Here is a 17,697-nt window from a genome sequence, read left to right on the forward strand (position 1 = left end):
ACAGAAGGTCTCGTATGCGCGTGAGAGATGCCCGTTTGGCACGTAGAGCTGTAGTGAGAGTGTCAGAGTGATGCCTCAATTCATTGCAGCGCTGAACTATTAGGGCAAGAGCGTAGTGATGACTTGCTGCCAGCTGGTGCCCATGCAGAATAATAATCTGAGCACGGCCCATTTCTTCCTGCAAGAACAACAGAGCACTTTCGGTATTTAATCAATGTATCCGTTAAAAGACTGGTCAAACCGATCTTAGCATCAACTTTAATATCAATCAATATTTGTGATGTGCTCATAAAGGCATGTTTACTAAAAAAAAGAGAAGGTCAGTTATTTTAAGCTTTAACATATTAAACCTCTGCTGTGGTTTCCAGCATCTCGAGGTCTTTAAGTAGCTGCTCCGTCTGGGCCACTGCTGTCCCCACAGATGCAATGGCTTTCTCCTGTGCACTGAGTTTCTCCAGAATGGCTTCCATCTGTGCACAGACCAAAACCAAATAATTATGTTCACTGATGCATTTAAAATAAATATTGAAAAACTTTCATTCAGAAAAAAAAAATATTACAGCAGATGTGACTTTGGTATAGTTACAAAAAAGTTTTAATGGTTTTTCCTTAAATTGTTTATATTAAATGCTTAATATACAGTGAGAGTAGAGTCATCATGGAGTCAAAGGTGTAGTAATCAACATAACACTTAAAAAGCCATAACAATTCGAATTTGTGATTTTTTTAAATTCTGTTCATTTACAAGAATCATCTAAATCAGTGTTTCTCAACCCTGGTCCTGGGCGCCCCCCAGCACTGCACATTTTGTGTGTCTCCCTAATCAAACACACATGATTCAACTCATTAGCTCATTAAAAGAAACCCCAGGACCTGAAATGGGTGTCAGATAAGGGAGACATACAAAATGTGCCGTGTTGGGGGGCGCTTGGGGGGCGCTCAGGACCAGGGTTGAGAAACACTGATCTAAATTAACTTTCCAATGGTGCATATAGGTGGACTATTTAAGACGAAACTAATCATAGTTTTTAATGCTGCTTATGAGAAAGTGAACCATTTAAGACGAATGGATTCAATAGAATGATCAGATTTTCCAGTGCTGCAAATGGGACAGTGAACTGTCGAATTGATTCAGTAAAATGACTTGCGTTTTTCAATGTCATGCATGACAGAGATGAGGACCCTTGAAAGACAAATTGATTCACTTTAATTAATTGGGTGGTTACACATGAGAGTATGTTTAGGACAACTGTTTAGGACAAATCGATGCATTAGAATAAATTTAACTTTACAATGCTGTATAAAAAAATCTGGACCACTTAAGATGAACCGATTCAGTAGAATGACTCTTTCCAATGCTTCATATAGATAGAAGATTAACTAAATTACAAAAGTAAATCTGACTTTGTAGCGCTACCCAAAATTAGAGCGAGAGAGCTGAGATTGTTTTTACTTTAACTGGTTTTGTGCAAAGTAGCATGTGTAGTACAATGACATTGAAAACAGCAATGTTACACTGTGCCATCCGCAAATATTTGGGAAAAATAGCTTGTTACTAGAAAAGCTGGAAAAGCAGTGTTTTTAAAGTACAATCGCTACTTTTAGGACTCCAACACTGGTCTGTACCTCATGGAAGCTCATCTCGTACTGGAGCAGTTGAAGGTATTGTTGGAGCTTGAGATGGTGCTTCTCAAAAAAGCCATCAAAAGCCATTTCCATGTCCCGTAACTGTGCCACGAGCCTGCAAGAAACAAATGGAACATGATGGGTCTTTTTTTCACACACAGGGCCTATATAGAATATTATGTTGATTGCAATGGACACCTTTTTGCAGAAATATGTATTGCGACCTAGTGGAAGTTAAATGGATGTCAACCAATCCAATACTGGAGGATAGAATATTAAAGAGGCAATAACACAGCATGATTTTGAATACCTGAATCACATAAATACTCCTTAGAGAGTTATTCATCTACCCAAAAGGGCTGATGACAATGATTTACTTCCTCTGCTGGTGAGTAATAGCCTTCATACCTCTGCACTCTTTCTTTGTCTTGGCTGATGTCCCTGTCTTCTGCTGCAGCACCTTCCACAGCTTTTGAGGCCTCAAGGTTTGAGAGAAGCTGACGTCCTTCCCTCATAACTGACCTAATGTCATCCTGTAATAGTTTTCAAACCATATGTCTAATTCAAATATCACTTAAGTATTTATATATAACTATTCATACATGTTTTACTGTATTATAGCCTTTTTATGTGTGAACAAATTGGGATGCTTTTATAAAATTCTGAGACGACAATTAAAGTATGGGATTCAAAATAGAATTTTAAGGAATAAGTTTGGGATAAAAAATAAATAGAATTGGCACAATGTATTTAAAAAATATATAACAACATTATGCCGTACAATTTCATATTATTTTTCTATTAAAAAATGCCGATAATATAATGCATTAGATAAAATTACATTAAATTAGAAAAAATGTTAGGCCCCACTGTTTATGTGCATAATAAATACACAACTACAGAATCATCCCCATACCTTCATCTGCCTGTATTTCTCAGTGTGTGATCTGAGTAGGTACTCAAGGCCGCTGGCTTCATCAGGCAGCTCGATCTCAGACAGCTCTGTGCCGAATGTCTGCAGTAATTGAGCGATCTCCTTCACTGTCACTGCAAAACTCTCTATGGCCTGGAGGGGGCAGCACAGATAAAAATATGCATTACCAAGCATTTACTGCAATTGTAGGTCAAAGCATCCTTATCTAAAATCAGATTTGCATGAATTTAGATTTGCAAATCACAAATAATGAATAGGAAGTAAACAAATATAATTTAGTAAGTGATTTGTTTCTCTTATCTTATTAAATAGTGAAGCATACAATGCGATTTTGTGATTTCATTTCATTTTGTGAAGCATATAATGCCATTTTTTGTTACAGTATAATTGTCTTCTCGTTTCCCTGCATGAAATCAATTGTGCTGCTACAGTGCACAACAGAATGCTTACCGTTTGCAGAACGATCCAGTCACTATGGCATTCCTCCAGCGTGCCGCCAAACTCAGTGCTCAGTTGATTTTCATCAATGAAGCGAAGCAGGTCTGTCAGGGAGCTCAGCATTACCATCTGAATAAGACAAAAAGAAGCAGGCAATTAATTATGCATGGTATATTTAATGAAAAGTGTGTTAAATAAGATTAAGAGTCCATTCGTTAAGCAGGCTAACCTTTTAAAGGTGAAATGGCCTTTTAAAGGAATTGTGTACCAAAAATGTAAAATAGCTGAAAATGTATTCACACTCAGATCATCCAAGATATAGATGGGTTTCTTTCTTCATCAATACAGATTTGGAGAAATTTAGCATTACATCACTTGCTTACCAATGTATCATCTTCAGTGAATGGGTGCCGTCAGAATGAGTTCAAACAGCTGATGAAATGCTGATATCACAATAATCCACAAGTAATTCACATGACTCCAGTCCATCATTTAATGTCTTGTGAAGTGAAAAGCTGCAGGTTTGTAAGAAACAAATTCATCAAGACATTTAATCCTAAACTGTCACTTCTAGTTTTTAGCAGCTGTTTGGACTCTCATTCTGATGGGACCCATTCACTGTAGAGGTGAGCAAGTGATGAAAATGATCAAATCTTTCAAATCTGTTTCTCATGAAGAAACGTTTTGGATGGCCTAAGGGTGAGTAAATTGTCAACATTTATTATTTTTTGGGTGAACTATTCCTTTACTGGCCTTGTTGTGGATAAATAAAGATTGAAAGAAATAGATTTAAAATATAAAATGTTGACCCACATAATAAGTTGGTATTAAAATGAATGACACAGTATTATACAATTTGATGTTTGTTTTGCTTCTCAAGACATCGGGTATGCATCTAATGACTATATCATAAAGAATCTATTGTTTTTGCACCACAGAGGAATCTCGTCAGCTCTTACCGGCATCTTGAGAGCAAAGTCGTCCTGACTGAAGCGGAAACCGAGGTCTGTACCAGTGGTCTGCAGGTGGGTTTTGGGTCTCAGCACTAGAACTAAGTGCAGATGTCCAGGGAATGACATCTGAAGATGAGATATGACATTTCATATGGACACATTCAACTCACATCCAATCACATAAATAAGGATGATTTAAAGAGTAATAATATCATAAAAATTTAATCAGAAACAGCAGGGTGGCTGCTTGTATATCATCCTCCTACTTCTAATGTGTTCACAGATGTAGAAATCTAGGTCAGACACCCACCTATTTCCATAAATGCACATATTTAAATTGTAGTTAAGTAAACAGATGAAACATCAAAGACAGTTTTTTAGCCTTCAAAATACTCAAATGTGAAGCTAACACCTCTTGTATCACCTTTCTTGCTGATTCAAGCAGGAAATTCAATCTAACTAGCAAATACTATGCACTTTTTCAGACCCTTAAAGACAATCAGTGTCCATGGAAATCCAAGGCTGACTCCGTTTAACTGCTAATGCTGAGAAGTCAGTGTAAACTGTCTGTCTTCTCCTTTTTTGATTGACTTACGATCAGTAAATCAGTACAATCGGTACAATCAGTATTCCTGCAGATTAATTCATCATCATGGTGCATATGTGTAATGACTAGCAATAAAACAGAGATGCACAGTCAAAATAAGTACATATTTTATTATTATTGCGTTAGTCATAATCCATACACGGAGTTACAAGCGAAGTGGTCGGCTGTTTCAAAAACCGATCATTGCACATGCCATAATCAAATGAAAAACGCACCACTGCTGATTGCAATAATTATCCCGGTCCTAACTAATAGTTAGTATTACAAACGCGCGTGTTTATAGTTTCTCATTAATCTAAAGCAAACAAGACTCCCACCCGCCGCCCTACATTAGCGTTTGTCAGTTCTGCAGCATAAACCCGGTCCAAAACAGAGAAGAATCCATCTTACCGCAGCCCTCTGGATCCGGGGCAGTCCCCTGAGTGGATTAGCCTCCGCCATTGTTTCTAATTTGCCCGTTTCGTAGTGATGTAGACCCACTTCTTAGCCTCACAACTTCCCTCCCTCCATGACTTTGTCTGCGGGACTGTGAGCAGCAGCAGCAGCAGCAGCAGCGATTAGCCGCAGAGCGGATGCTGCAGTGCCGACGACACCTTGACCGCACTTATCTGCTCATTACTGTCACACCTATAATACATGGCACTCTTACGCAGAACAAAATGTATCTACGAAGCCATAGTTTAGTGTAATTTGCTCGAATCAGACCTGATTGGATTCTTTAACATCGTTTTGGATCATAAATTATTTGAGGTTCAAAAATGTTTCAAAAACAAATCTGCTGCTACATTATAAGTGTCTGTTGCTGGTTGAGTCAGAAAATGTTTAAATGTTCAAAAATATTCAGCAGCCCTGTATATGATGGATACTAGACTTCAATTCATTTTCTGAATAATTCTAAAATATTTTATTTGATTATTCGTTTAGAAGTTGTTTAGAAATAAGTACATCTGTGTTTATATGTGCACTACAGTCTTTGACACTTTTGTTACCTTGGATTTACCTCTTTCTCAACAAGCCTGCCCACTCCCTCCCTAAAGTGTAATTACAGATGCCTATGAGCTCTTCTGTAATTACCTTTGGATTAAATCCTAAATCTTCACACTTTGAACTAAAAATGGACTTTAGATTTTAGGAGTGAAAGACTTAGGTCTTACTGACTTATTTTTGTTTTTTTATTTTTTTAAATACTTATAATTATCAACTTCCACAACGTATGTAATTAATGTAACTAATGATCTTAAATGTGTTATTTTGTGTTGTTTTTTCTACAGTTACATCATTAAAATGTGTTTGTGTGACAGCTTTAACTCGCTTAATTAAATCAATTAACAAGAGCAAAGGTCCGAGTATAAAACCCTGTGCCTCTGACTTCACTAGACAGGCTGCGGATTACCAGAGAGAGGGAGCAGATCACCCTATCACCCTACCAGTGAAAAGGTAAAAACTGCACATGGTTTCCACATGGTTCTCTTCCTTTTTAATGCATTTATAAAAACCTGTTTTTAAGATGTCAAGATGATCTCTTTAAGATTGTCAAGAGTTATTGACAACCTCTTAGTGTCTCTTTTTTATTTTATTTTGATCAGTTCTTTTTTAAATTGTAAATTGCGCACACAACCTTTCTGATTTCTCTTCATGTTAGTTCTAGTCACATATACCATCTATGTGATTTGCATGCAAAAATATACTCAAAGCCTAGTTAACTTTGCATATTTAGAGAGGTTTACAGCAAAGCATCTGAGTTCACTGGATGAGCAATGCCGTACAGGCTTATATTAAATTTGGTTGAGAGAAAAATAAAAGTGGGGCTGAAATCTCATTGGATGATATTAGCTCTACATTCACACACACACAAACACACATCACGGCTTCGTATACACACATAGTGATGTAGAGGCAATAAAGAGTAGGGATAGACGCACACAATGTTATTTTAGTATCACTGAGGTGCTATTATATATTTTATTTATATTTATTAATATTTTCTGGGGGTTTTTTATTTTTTTTTATTTTTTTTTTACAAATATGTCTATACAGTTTTAATTTGTATTCTAGTTTTAGTTTTAGTTGTTTTAGTACAGCAAGTTAATCTAAATGAAAAGGAGAAATGTTGTCTTGGCAACTAGCTGAAATAAAAAAAGTTCAAATTTGTTATGTTTAATTTCAGTTAATTTTATTTAATATCAAATAACAGAATTTTTTTTATGCTTTCAGGTTTAGTTTTTGTTAACTATAACAACACTGACACACACTCACAGTCTTGTCACTTTGACAACAGGCCTGTTTTTTATCACTGTTCATAATATTCTCTTTTTCATTTATTTCAGGAAAATCCTTCTACGATGGTAGACAAGTAAGTTTTATTCCCTTTTTGCTCTCACCTTTGAAAATGTATGCTGTTCTCATACAGAAAACAGCTGCCAAATTGTTTTTTTCTAAACTTCTAATTTACCATTTTATTTAGCATTTCACTTGTTGTACTTCAATGACCAAAACAATTTATTAAACATTTATAGAAAGTAATTTAGGTAGTAGCGACCTTCTGGTGAACTCCAATATTGTTGGATCAAACTTTTCACCACAATATTTATCAAGTTCTTAGTTCTCAGTTATTTCTCAATTTTTTATTTATTTTTTTATTTTAAAATTATATTTTTATTTTGTATTCCATGCTTTTTTTGTCACTTTATTATATTATATTCACATTACAGTAGGTTATGTCCAAGCCATGAGTCTGCAAACTGTAAACATTGTTAATGTTTTGAATGATTTCAGAGATCAGAAATTAATAAACCACTTAATATAGCATATCTAAGTAGGATAGGATAGGATAGGATATCTGGTACGTTTATTAATCCCCTGAGGGAAATTCAACAGTAGAAGCAGCACATATTGAAAAAACATTACATGTGCCGTTTAGGACGTTCTTGTAAGTTTAGAATAGATCTTATCAGGTGGGAACATTCACTGGAGTCCAGCATGAACGTGTCATAAGCTGGCAGTCACAATCAATTACCAGGCATCCCCTTTGGAGTAAACACAAGCGGCCTCTGTTCATGGAGCCTGGATTAGCACAGGTTAGTCCAGGACTTGGCTTTGAAGTGTCTTAAAATACTAAGCTTTAACAGCTTGAAGAATGCTCAGGACGAGAAGGTCAAACCTGCAAACGCAACTACAGTGCTCAGGTAGAGGTGGCTGAAGAGGTTAATACTTGAGGTATAGGCCTAATAGGACAAGAGACCCCATTTCACTCCTCTTTGCATCACACTCCCTTTTACTAACTAAACCCTTTATCTTGTTTTATCAGTGTTTACTGATAAACCACAAACCATATTTCTTACTGTTTCTTTCCCCCATTTTCCCTTTTTTTTTTGTATGTTCAAAAAGAGTTTTCAAAAAGACCAGTGGAAATGGCCAGGTATGACTGAACTCAGCTGATGACTTGCTGTTTTGTCAGTTCCTCATTATATTGAATTTTCATATTACATTATATGTATAATATATCCATATTACATTTTGACGATACATGTATGTAATGCACTGTTTGTGTTTCAGCTCACTCTCTACTTGGGGAAGCGAGACTATGTTGACCACGTTGACTCGGTTGACCCTGTTGGTGAGAAACTGTCTGCATTTATTATTGAAACACAGAAAACAGGTAATATCCAACAACTAAATTGGAATTGTCTCTTATTATTAAACAGAGGGTGTACTGAAAATCGATCCTGCAGACCTTGGAGACAGAAAAGGTATTGCCAGTATCAATGTGCCTCAATAAAACAGAGCAATATTTAATAGTAAATAATCGTTTTTTTTGTGAAAACAAAATTTGAAAGCGAGGTCAAAATGACTTTAGGATAATTGAAGAAAAATGAATGGATTCATGTAAAAACCAATGTTTGACCAGTTTCATGCTTCATGCAGTTTGGATTCAGCTGGCCTGCGCTTTCCGCTATGGTCGTGAAGACCTGGACGTGATTGGGCTTTCCTTTAGAAAAGACATCTGGATTCAGCACATACAGCTATATCCTGATGCAGGCCACAAGCCCACCCTGACAGAGATGCACGACACTCTCCTGAAGAAAGCTGGAGAGCAGGGTCATCCCTTCACTTTCAATGTAAGTCATCTGCCAGATATTTTAATATATATTTTCTTTTGTTCTTTTGCCACTTTTTTATTATTTGTTACTTTTTATTATACCATTTATTTATTTACTATTTATCACAAAATAATCTGCATAGACATGAAAGGACTTCAATTGAAATGATCTGCCTTTCAGATTCCTACGAACCTTCCCTGCTCTGTTACACTTCAGCCTGGCCCAGATGACACAGGAAAGGTGAGATGAAAATAGGACTGAATGATATATATTATCTTCAAATAGAATGGAAATGGCGCTGAATGGACTTGCTCACGGTTCTGTTCTTGCAGGCTTGTGGTGTTGATTTTGAGGTCAAGGCCTACTTGGCCCAATCAGCTGATGACCCTGATGAGAAGATCGACAAGAAGTAAGTGTGTTATTGGTTATTTTGCGCAATCAATTCATGTTAAAACACTGATAATTCACTGAACTTTACTAATCATTTTTTTCTGTCCTCTCCCTCCACAGGGACACCTGCCGTCTTGTCATTCGCAAAATCCAGTTTGCTCCTGATAACACAGGATCTGGACAAAAAGCTGAGCTCTGTAAGAGCTTTATGATGTCTGATAAGCCTGTTTTTCTGGAAGCCTCTCTGGACAAGGAAGTATGTAACCTCTGATGCACTGTAGGCGTTGATATTTACCAAATCAAGCAGAAACTCATGTCTTTTTTGTCTTGATAACAGATCTACTACCACGGCGATCCCATCCCAGTCACTGTTAAGATCAAGAATGAGACCAACAAAGTTGTGAAAAAAATCAAGGTTACAGGTGAGATTGATTAAAAGAAATTTCAAATAATTCATAAGTTGTATATATGACAAATAATATAGCTTGACTGTTTATTATCAAACTAATTGCATGACTACTTCCAGATAAGTCAATAAATGGACATGAAATGCTGCTTTGAGTTGTCGAATATGCCATGGATTGGTACAAGAAAAAATAAAATGAGTAGATCTAGGAAATCAGGTGCCAGGGATAACGGTTAATTATACATTTTAGTAGTCATTTACATTTATTTGTTGAAAAATAACCACAGAATGCAGTCATTGACCAATCAGAATCGAGAATAGCACCAGGTGGTATAATAAATATAACTGATGTTGCATTCATTATTCTCATAGTTGACCAAACCACAGACGTCGTTCTCTATTCAGCCGACAAATACACCAAGAATGTGCTGTGTGAAGAGTTTGGGTGAGTCTTATTTTCTTCGACAGGGGCTTATTTTCTTGTATGCCAGCTATACTGAAGATCTTTTCGCTGATCAGTCTTAAGTTCTCTAAATTGTCTATATGATTCAAATGCAGGGAAACTGTAGAAGGAAATGCAAATTTTGAAAAAACCCTCCCAATCACTCCTCTGCTGTCAAACAACAAGGAGAAACGTGGCCTGTCGCTGGACGGCAGGCTTAAAGATGAAGACACCAATTTGGCCTCAACCACTATGTGAGTGTTTGTTTCAGCTTTAGAAACGTTCATGAAGAGTTTTACAGAACGTCTCATAAAAATTAAGTAAACGTGCTCATAATCAAGTTTTTACAATACATTCACTTCGTTGTTTTTTTTCAATTTTCTTCAGAATAAGGGGAGGTATGGATAAGGAGATGCTGGGAATCCTGGTGTCCTACAAGATCAAGGTTAACCTCATGGTATCAGGAGGAGGGTAAGGAATTCTTTCTTTGACAAATTTGTCCAGTTTGTGCTAAACTTGCTGTTTATAAATAAACGACAATTATACATTTAATATTATTAATGTTTTTAATTTATATATTTATTTCTCTATTTTTTCAGTCTGCTGGGAGGCTTGACAGCAAGGTAAATGCAGCTGAAATGCATTATGAGAAATCAAAAACGCCCCTTTATCTAACCTTTTGTTTTTTTCCATACAGTGATGTGACAGTAGAGCTGCCTCTAACCCTGATGCACCCTAAACCCAAAGGTATGCCAACTTTTTCACCAATATAGCCATTGCCCATGGCAAGTTTTAAACGACATCCAAACATTGTTCGCCAATGTTTATCACCATAAATAATCTCACTCCCTTACTTTGTGTTTCCCTCTCTGATTATAACAGATTGAATGCCCATATCAGATTCCACAGGACAGATGTTATCCTCGAGTACATTCCCTCAGCACTTTCACAGCAAGACAGAAGAAGAAAAGTCGCACGGCTCCCCATTAAACAAAGAAGGCATTTCAGACAATGCCAGGAGTACCTTACAACACAAAAAACACATTAGTATCATTTAGCAAAGTCGCTAGGTCACACTGATGGTGATAAAATGACAGTTTAACTTGAAGACGTAAGTGTGGGGTGAATGGTTGCCTTGAGGTTCTCAGTCCAGGAATAACATGTGAAAGGGCTCCCTAATGGTCGTCATCTTACCTATACATGAACCCATAGGATACAAAGTCTGTCTGAGCGATGCATTTCAGTGTATGGAGTTTGATCACCTCATTATGTATGCTTGTGTTAACTTGTCTTGCGTAGAGTCTAGAGCCATTTAAACCAGCAACATTTAAATCACAGCAACTCATGTGACTTTGTGTCTTGTTTGTTTTGTCATGTGTGGAATTTTTGACTCTTGAGTCACTAAACCAAATAAAATACCTATAAAACCTTCATTGACATTTGTTTTTATATTGAGTACTATAAATTATAAAACATGAATATAGTTTAAATGTTAGAGAATTAATCAAATGACAGCTGAGCTGACTAAAGCAATTTCAACAAATTGCTGTTGTTCAATGATTTTCCGACATGCTATTTGTTGGTCAGAACCCAGCTACTGGGGCATGTTGTCACGAAAGGTCATTATAAGTTAAATGAGCTATTTTTTTTTCTGGGCAATAATAGTGCCCAAATTGTATGCAGTGACAGAAAATCTGGATTATTAACTAGCTCAGATGTCAATGTAAAGTTAATTATGGGTAGAGATATTCATTTTATCATATTTACACACTGTAAAAAGTGCAATTGTCACCTTAAAGAGCTATTACTGCCTAATTAACCCTTTGTACCCCTAAATATTATTATGATTTGAAAAAAAAGTTAATTAGACCTTTAAGAGTTCAGTATCAGTAAATTTATTATTATTATTATTATGCTAAACTATCAATGCAAAACCTCACTTTACTTACTTAAATTTTGTTTTAATTAACTGTTTTCTATGTATTTTGTACCCACAACATAAAAACAACTAACATCAGCACTAACTGCGATTTAACATCATTTAGCAAGTGAGACTGTAAGCTGTTAAACCTGAGATTTTTAATCACAGGTGGACATGTAGTAATCCACACTTAACGTGTGTTTACTTAAAGCATATTACTGGTATTAGAGTCCGAACTCATAGAGAGACTCAAAACCCTGACCCAAGGGTTGGGGTTTTTTTTTTAAAGCGAGCACAACGAGCAATGAACAAACTCTCAGCCAAGATATCTCCTTCCTCCGGACCCCAACCTGTCGCACTTCACCTGCCCACACCAGGTAACGTTTTTCAGCTTTTTCATATAGTCTGTTGGTGCTTTCTTTTTGGTCTGAAAATCTGTTATTGTAGAAGTAGGAAGGAAAGGTGTTTGTAATTCTTTAAATGTCTTGTGTTTGTTCTTCTTAGCAAGTGAGAAGGATCCTCAGGAGCAGACTTTAGTTCAGGATGAATCTGATGCAGAAAGACTGTCTAAACGCTGTTGCACTCGATTTCCATTCCGAGCCGTACGGAGGGTGACATGTGGGCTCATTTTAGGGGCTTGTGTAGCTGTTTCCTGGGCCTGGGGTACTAATAGTGCTAAAGAGACTCTGATAAGACATCCCGCCCCGTTCTTCATCATTTGGTTTTGTAGCATCTGGAACATTCTCTTTTTTCCACTCTACTATCTGTGTCATCTTCTCACAGAAAAACAGAAGCAGTTGCCAACCACCGAGTTCAGGTTAGAAGAAAACATTTTTAAATGAATGTTGTTTTATATACACTCATTAAAATAAAGGTTCTTTATTGGATGGTTCCATGAATAATCTTTACTATACATGGAAACTTTCCACTGGGCATTGCACTGCATCCATTGCATATTAAAAATGGCTGTTAAAACGCTATTTTGTAACTTTTATTTTTAAGCATGCATATCTTTATGACTTGCTCATGTTGGGATGCATGTTTTGCAGTCTAAACCCCCAGCTGTACATCTTTCATGCAATATTAATTTTCTAGAGTGCAGAAGCAAGTTAAATCTAAATAATCATTATTGTATATAAATCTTATTTTAATTGAAGCTGTTTAGTGCAAGCTGCTTTCAGTCTCTAATCCTCTCAGCTTCTACAGCTAAACAAATGACAACTTTTCATTAATGAATCAATGCCTGGCCAGCAGCCCATTATCAGTGCAAAGTCATCACTGACACTGGCTGCAAAACCTTCAGCAATATCAGATGAGGTAGGCTGCAGCTTTATTATAAATTGTAGTGTGCATGCACAGAGTCCTGACTAAGCTGTATTTTTACACATGGGGTTTAGAGTTTTCTATTTATAAAGTAGCCAGCTAAAACTGCATGCATTCTTCTTTACCAGTTAAAGATCTGTATATTAGTTTATGTTGCAGAATGTTCACATGCAACAAACTAATTCCTTAAATTATCTCATAAGTGGACAGGGGCAAGTTGTCACAACCCTATATATACATATATGTTGTCACAAAGGTTTAATGTGTCAGAAATTAGATTTTTGTCATTGATCTGTTTCTGATAGAGAATCAATAATCAATAATGCAATTATTTGTGTTACTTATGCAAGTATGTATAAGTATATAACATTGACTGTACATATTTTAGATTCATGTACATTGGACAGTCAAGGAAAGATATAAAGTTTATTTAAGATACATTTACCCTTTTGTGACAACATACCCCAATAGAGAAACATTGTTCTGACAAATATTTTTTAAGTAATACATTTTAAAACATTAGAAATTCATTCTTTTAAAACATATTTGACAACTTGCCTCTGATTTAAAAGGTTTTTGAATTAGGTTTTACAAACCCTCTGATAGAGAAAAGACATGTTTGTGTTATTGGACTTTTTACTCAAAAACGACTTATGACTTAAGCTTATGTGACAACTTGCCCCAGCCCAGTCTACCCTATTTCCTTACTTAAAAATTATGTGGCATAAATATGTTATGTGTCAGCATTGTTTGAAACTTAATGACATTTGGATGCGTCATGCTGTATATATTTTGATCCAATTGCAGAAAGTGCAGTCAGTTCCTGGGTGAAGAGTTGACTGTAAGGAATGTTCTGAAAGGAGCCGCTCCATTCTCTGTGCTATGGAGTTTATCTGGTTATTTGTACATGTTGGCGCTATGCCGCATCTCCAAAGTGGACGTAAGTGCTGTCCTCTGCTGCAGCCAGGCCTTTGTTTTCCTCCTTTCATGGATTGGACTCAAGGACCGCTTCATGGGTGTCAGGGTGAGCAATCAAATAGGATAGTGTTGTGAATGTTATTTTACTATTGCTTGTTTTATCACCAGTTTTGAAGTAATCTGTTTTTGTTTTTTTTTCATATTTGTCTATTCTGTATTTAGATAGTGGCTGCCATCCTGTCCATAACTGGCATTGTTATGTTGGCCTATGGGGATGGTTTCCATAGTGATTCAATCACAGGAGTGGCACTGGGAGTTGGTTCAGCTTCAGCTTCTGCTTTATTCAAGGTCAGCACTAGTGGTGAGGATGTGAATTCATCCCAGTGACTCTTTTGAATCAGTTCAATAAAAAGATTCATTCAGAATGGTATAGTGATTCATTCAGTGACCTTGTCAAGTTATGCAATTACTATAAGCGTTTAACTGATTTATTATCAATTGTCAGTGTCTACTAATGTAAGTGTGTCCACTACAAACCTCCAGAAAGTGTGTATAAGGTTAAGGGATTTCTTTAAACTTGTATGTGTGTAAACAACTGATACAAATTTAATTTTCTGCAGTTTTATGGTAATAGTTTATGTTTTCTTGTCTCAGGTGCTTTTCAGAAAGCGTGCAGGAAATGTCCAGCCAGGCACTGCCAGTGTGTTGCTGTCTTGTGTGGGTCTGTGTAGTTTTGTCCTCCACTCCTGGGTGTGTGTATTGCTTTATTTCACACATGTGGAATACTGGCCTCCCTCTCAGCACATCCCCTGGGATAAACTCTGTGTCATGGCTTCTCTACTGCTTGGTAATTTATGCTTTTGTTTTCCACTACACATTATGTAATAATGATTGTAAAATGTTAAAAATTACTTATGCCTTATATAAAAGATTTTATTTGCTTTTATATGAGGTACCTTTTATTTAATTTTCCTGTCCTGTTTTCTCCTAAGTTTTCAATTTGCTGGTAAATCTGGGAGGAATATTCACGTACCCCAGTTTAATTTCACTGGGAATTCTCTTGACCATCCCAGCGAGTGCAGGTATGTATTTGATTATAAATAAGCTGTCAAATAAACCTGAAGCCTCACAGACATATGTAATAGAGCGCTGCAGTGATTATCTATTTTTGTAGGACAAAAACCCAATAGGATTTTTACTTTTGGATTATTGCAGAAAAGCTCTGTGACCAAAAACGTTTATGATTCTTATAAGTTGAATTCATCATGAATCATGATAAACTTCACACATAAACACAACTTTTATGATTTATGAAACCTAAATACAATCGGCAAAAGTAAAAAGCTAAATAATCTATAATGTAGGCATGACTTTAACAACTCTTTCAGTCTTAAAAACATTTTCCCTGAAAGTTTGCGTTAGAACAGTTTGCAAGAGCCCAAATATAAACACTGGCTGTAAAAGTGGACTAGTGAGTAGATGAGTTTTCCTTTTTGATGTGATGATATTTAATGTCCCTGACAACCTCTGGAGTCCTATTTAGCCACTTAGTAACCACCTTTTTCAAGGTAATAAAAGCTCTGATGGGGGATTTAAACTCTCAAAATCTGGCAACCACAAACAGGAAAGGCTTTTTACCAATGCAAGATAACGCAAATACCAATACAAATAGCAAAATAGCCAGCAGGCAAATATCACATATGATTACGCTCAGTAAATCGAGAGAAGCGGAAATACATGCAATTAATTATGCGGCCCTATCTGAACTGAACCAACACTGAACTGACTTGAGCTAAATATTGACACTATTGACTTGCTTTAGAGCTGCTTTACAGCAGAATCTGAACTGTCTCCATGGATGACTTTCCATAATTGATTCTGATATTTTCCTGAAATAAAGTTGACTTAACTGACTTTACTTGAAAAATCATAAGGAGCTATTACTAAAATATTTTTATGTTGTAAAATGAAACGTGAAAAAAAAACTCATTCAAGAAACCCACTGACTTCATGAGGTGCAAAAATACTCATTTCTGGGTTTGGCCTGCAAAAATATGTCATCCCTGCAGCACTCTGTAGGCCTGCGTGTGTACATCTGAACTGAACCAACACTGAACTGACTTGAGCTAAATATTGACACTATTGACTTGCTTTAGAGCTGCTTTACAGCAGAATCTGAACTGTCTTTCCATAATTGATTCTGATATTTTCCTGAAATAAAGTTGACTTAACTGACTTTACTTGAAAAATCATAAGGAGCTATTACTAAGATATTTTATGTTGTAAAATGAAACGTGAAAAAAAAACTCATTCAAGAAACCCACTGACTTCATGAGGTGCAAAAATACTCATTTCTGGGTTTGGCCTGCAAAAATATGTCATCCCTGCAGCACTCTGTAGGCCTGCGTGTGTAAATGTGATTAAGCACCAGATGTGTAGTATTTAATTTTTGCACCTTGAGAATTGTCAAGTCTATCACTCTCTTTTTGTCACTCATAAGCTGTAGATGCATTTGTGACTGAAACTCTGCAAATGAGCCATGTGCGAGCGGCGGCAGCCGGCATCATCTCAGTAGGGTATCTCATGCTGCAGCTTCCAGAAAACTGGGACGACAGCACTTTGCACTGGCTCTGCACACTGTGGCGTGGAAACTGGCGAGAGGACAGTATAGTTGGAGAGGAGATTGTAATGGACACTGCTGGGATTGCAAGAACAAAACCCAAACCAGCTGTAATGACACTCAACTGAGCAGATTTTGATTTTGGTGGAAGTGTTGATGTGATAACATCATAAAATCATTTGTGTGTCTGTGTAAATGTAATTACTCACATTGTAGTTCAGTTTTCATGTTGTTTGAACTTCAAAACATCTTTATTACTGAACCTTTATTACTGAACCATCAGATTCAATGATGATGATAAGATAATAATAAAATGAATGGCAAAAAATGTTACATTTTTAACAAAAATTAAAAAAAATAAATGTAATGCATACGTAACAGAAACATAGTATATGTTTTAATTTGTAAAAATGATAAATTTTCAAAGACCAGGTATATATATACATATATATATATGTGTGTGTGTGTGTGTGTGTGTGTGTGTGTGTGTGTGTGTGTGTGTGTGTATTTATGCATATACTGTATATATAGATAAGTAAGATTTTTTATGTTTTTTAATGGAGTCTCTTGTGCTCATCAAGGCTGTATTTATTTAATCAAAAATAGAGAAAAAAATTAATATTGTGAGATATTATTTCAATTTCTAATATTGGTTTTCTGTTTTAATATACTTTATAGATCAAAGCTGAATTTTCAGCATCATTACTCAAGTCTTCAGTGTCACATGATCCTTCAGAAACCACTCTAATATACTGATTTATTATCAGTGCTGGAAGCAGTTGTGCTGCTCCATGTTTTTTTTTTTTTTGTTTGTTTTTTTGGAGACTGATACTTTTTTCTGGATTCTTTCGATGATTTTCAGACAATATTTGTTGATCAGAGCCCAGCTACTGGGGCATGTTGTCACAAAAGATCATTGTAAGTTAAATAAGCTATATCTCTTTTTTTCCCTGGCCAATAGTTCCCAATGCAGTCACAGAGAACTATATGAATATCTACTCTTAATGACTTAAAAAAAT

General features: G+C 36.1%; 3 protein-coding genes across 3 annotated transcripts in view; 2 read left to right on the forward strand and 1 right to left on the reverse strand.

Moving 5' to 3' along the window:
• The window catches only part of mcf2b (MCF.2 cell line derived transforming sequence b), a 15,824-nt gene extending 10,596 nt beyond the window's left edge, over window positions 1–5,228 (reverse strand). Inside the window, 7 exon segments of the mRNA XM_071582273.1 lie at window positions 351–470; window positions 1,627–1,741; window positions 2,035–2,159; window positions 2,543–2,692; window positions 3,011–3,127; window positions 3,958–4,077; window positions 4,949–5,228. Of these exon segments, the coding sequence (XP_071438374.1) occupies window positions 351–470; window positions 1,627–1,741; window positions 2,035–2,159; window positions 2,543–2,692; window positions 3,011–3,127; window positions 3,958–4,077; window positions 4,949–4,999 (798 nt within the window). The 5' untranslated portion in view covers window positions 5,000–5,228.
• A 683-nt stretch (window positions 5,229–5,911) lies between these two features.
• On the forward strand, window positions 5,912–10,927 carry arr3a (arrestin 3a, retinal (X-arrestin)). The gene is made up of 16 exons (XM_016229678.1): window positions 5,912–5,995; window positions 6,886–6,911; window positions 7,946–7,976; window positions 8,114–8,174; window positions 8,263–8,307; window positions 8,483–8,676; window positions 8,839–8,898; window positions 8,991–9,067; window positions 9,169–9,304; window positions 9,386–9,470; window positions 9,827–9,899; window positions 10,013–10,150; window positions 10,284–10,367; window positions 10,496–10,519; window positions 10,594–10,643; window positions 10,779–10,927. Exons 2-16 carry the CDS (start codon window positions 6,901–6,903, stop codon window positions 10,781–10,783), a joined length of 1,074 nt encoding a protein of 357 aa, XP_016085164.1. The 5' UTR covers window positions 5,912–5,995; window positions 6,886–6,900; the 3' UTR covers window positions 10,784–10,927.
• A 1,191-nt stretch (window positions 10,928–12,118) lies between these two features.
• Window positions 12,119–16,806, forward strand: LOC107548825 (solute carrier family 35 member F4-like). The gene is made up of 7 exons (XM_016229647.1): window positions 12,119–12,194; window positions 12,322–12,634; window positions 13,948–14,164; window positions 14,281–14,406; window positions 14,713–14,905; window positions 15,051–15,140; window positions 16,559–16,806. Exons 1-7 carry the CDS (start codon window positions 12,122–12,124, stop codon window positions 16,804–16,806), a joined length of 1,260 nt encoding a protein of 419 aa, XP_016085133.1. The 5' UTR covers window positions 12,119–12,121.
• The last annotated feature ends 891 nt before the right edge of the window (window positions 16,807–17,697 follow it).

This window comes from Sinocyclocheilus grahami, unplaced genomic scaffold (genome assembly GCF_001515645.1).
Source record: "Sinocyclocheilus grahami isolate Dianchi unplaced genomic scaffold, SAMN03320097.WGS_v1.1 scaffold356.1, whole genome shotgun sequence".
NCBI lineage: Eukaryota > Metazoa > Chordata > Actinopteri > Cypriniformes > Cyprinidae > Sinocyclocheilus > Sinocyclocheilus grahami.

What these genes read in the sequence shown, in the direction of transcription:
- arr3a (XM_016229678.1), top strand. An exon ending in AGACCTTGGAGACAGAAAAG is followed by an intron (nt 8,308 to 8,482) that starts GTATTGCCAGTA and finishes TGCTTCATGCAG; the next exon opens with TTTGGATTCAGCTGGCCTGC. An exon ending in CTCATGGTATCAGGAGGAGG is followed by an intron (nt 10,368 to 10,495) that starts GTAAGGAATTCT and finishes CTATTTTTTCAG; the next exon opens with TCTGCTGGGAGGCTTGACAG.
- LOC107548825 (XM_016229647.1), top strand. Translation starts at nt 12,122, where the DNA reads ATGAACAAACTCTCAGCCAAGATATCTCCTTCCTCCGGACCCCAACCT. An exon ending in ACTTCACCTGCCCACACCAG is followed by an intron (nt 12,195 to 12,321) that starts GTAACGTTTTTC and finishes TGTTCTTCTTAG; the next exon opens with CAAGTGAGAAGGATCCTCAG. An exon ending in TTGCCAACCACCGAGTTCAG is followed by an intron (nt 12,635 to 13,947) that starts GTTAGAAGAAAA and finishes ATCCAATTGCAG; the next exon opens with AAAGTGCAGTCAGTTCCTGG.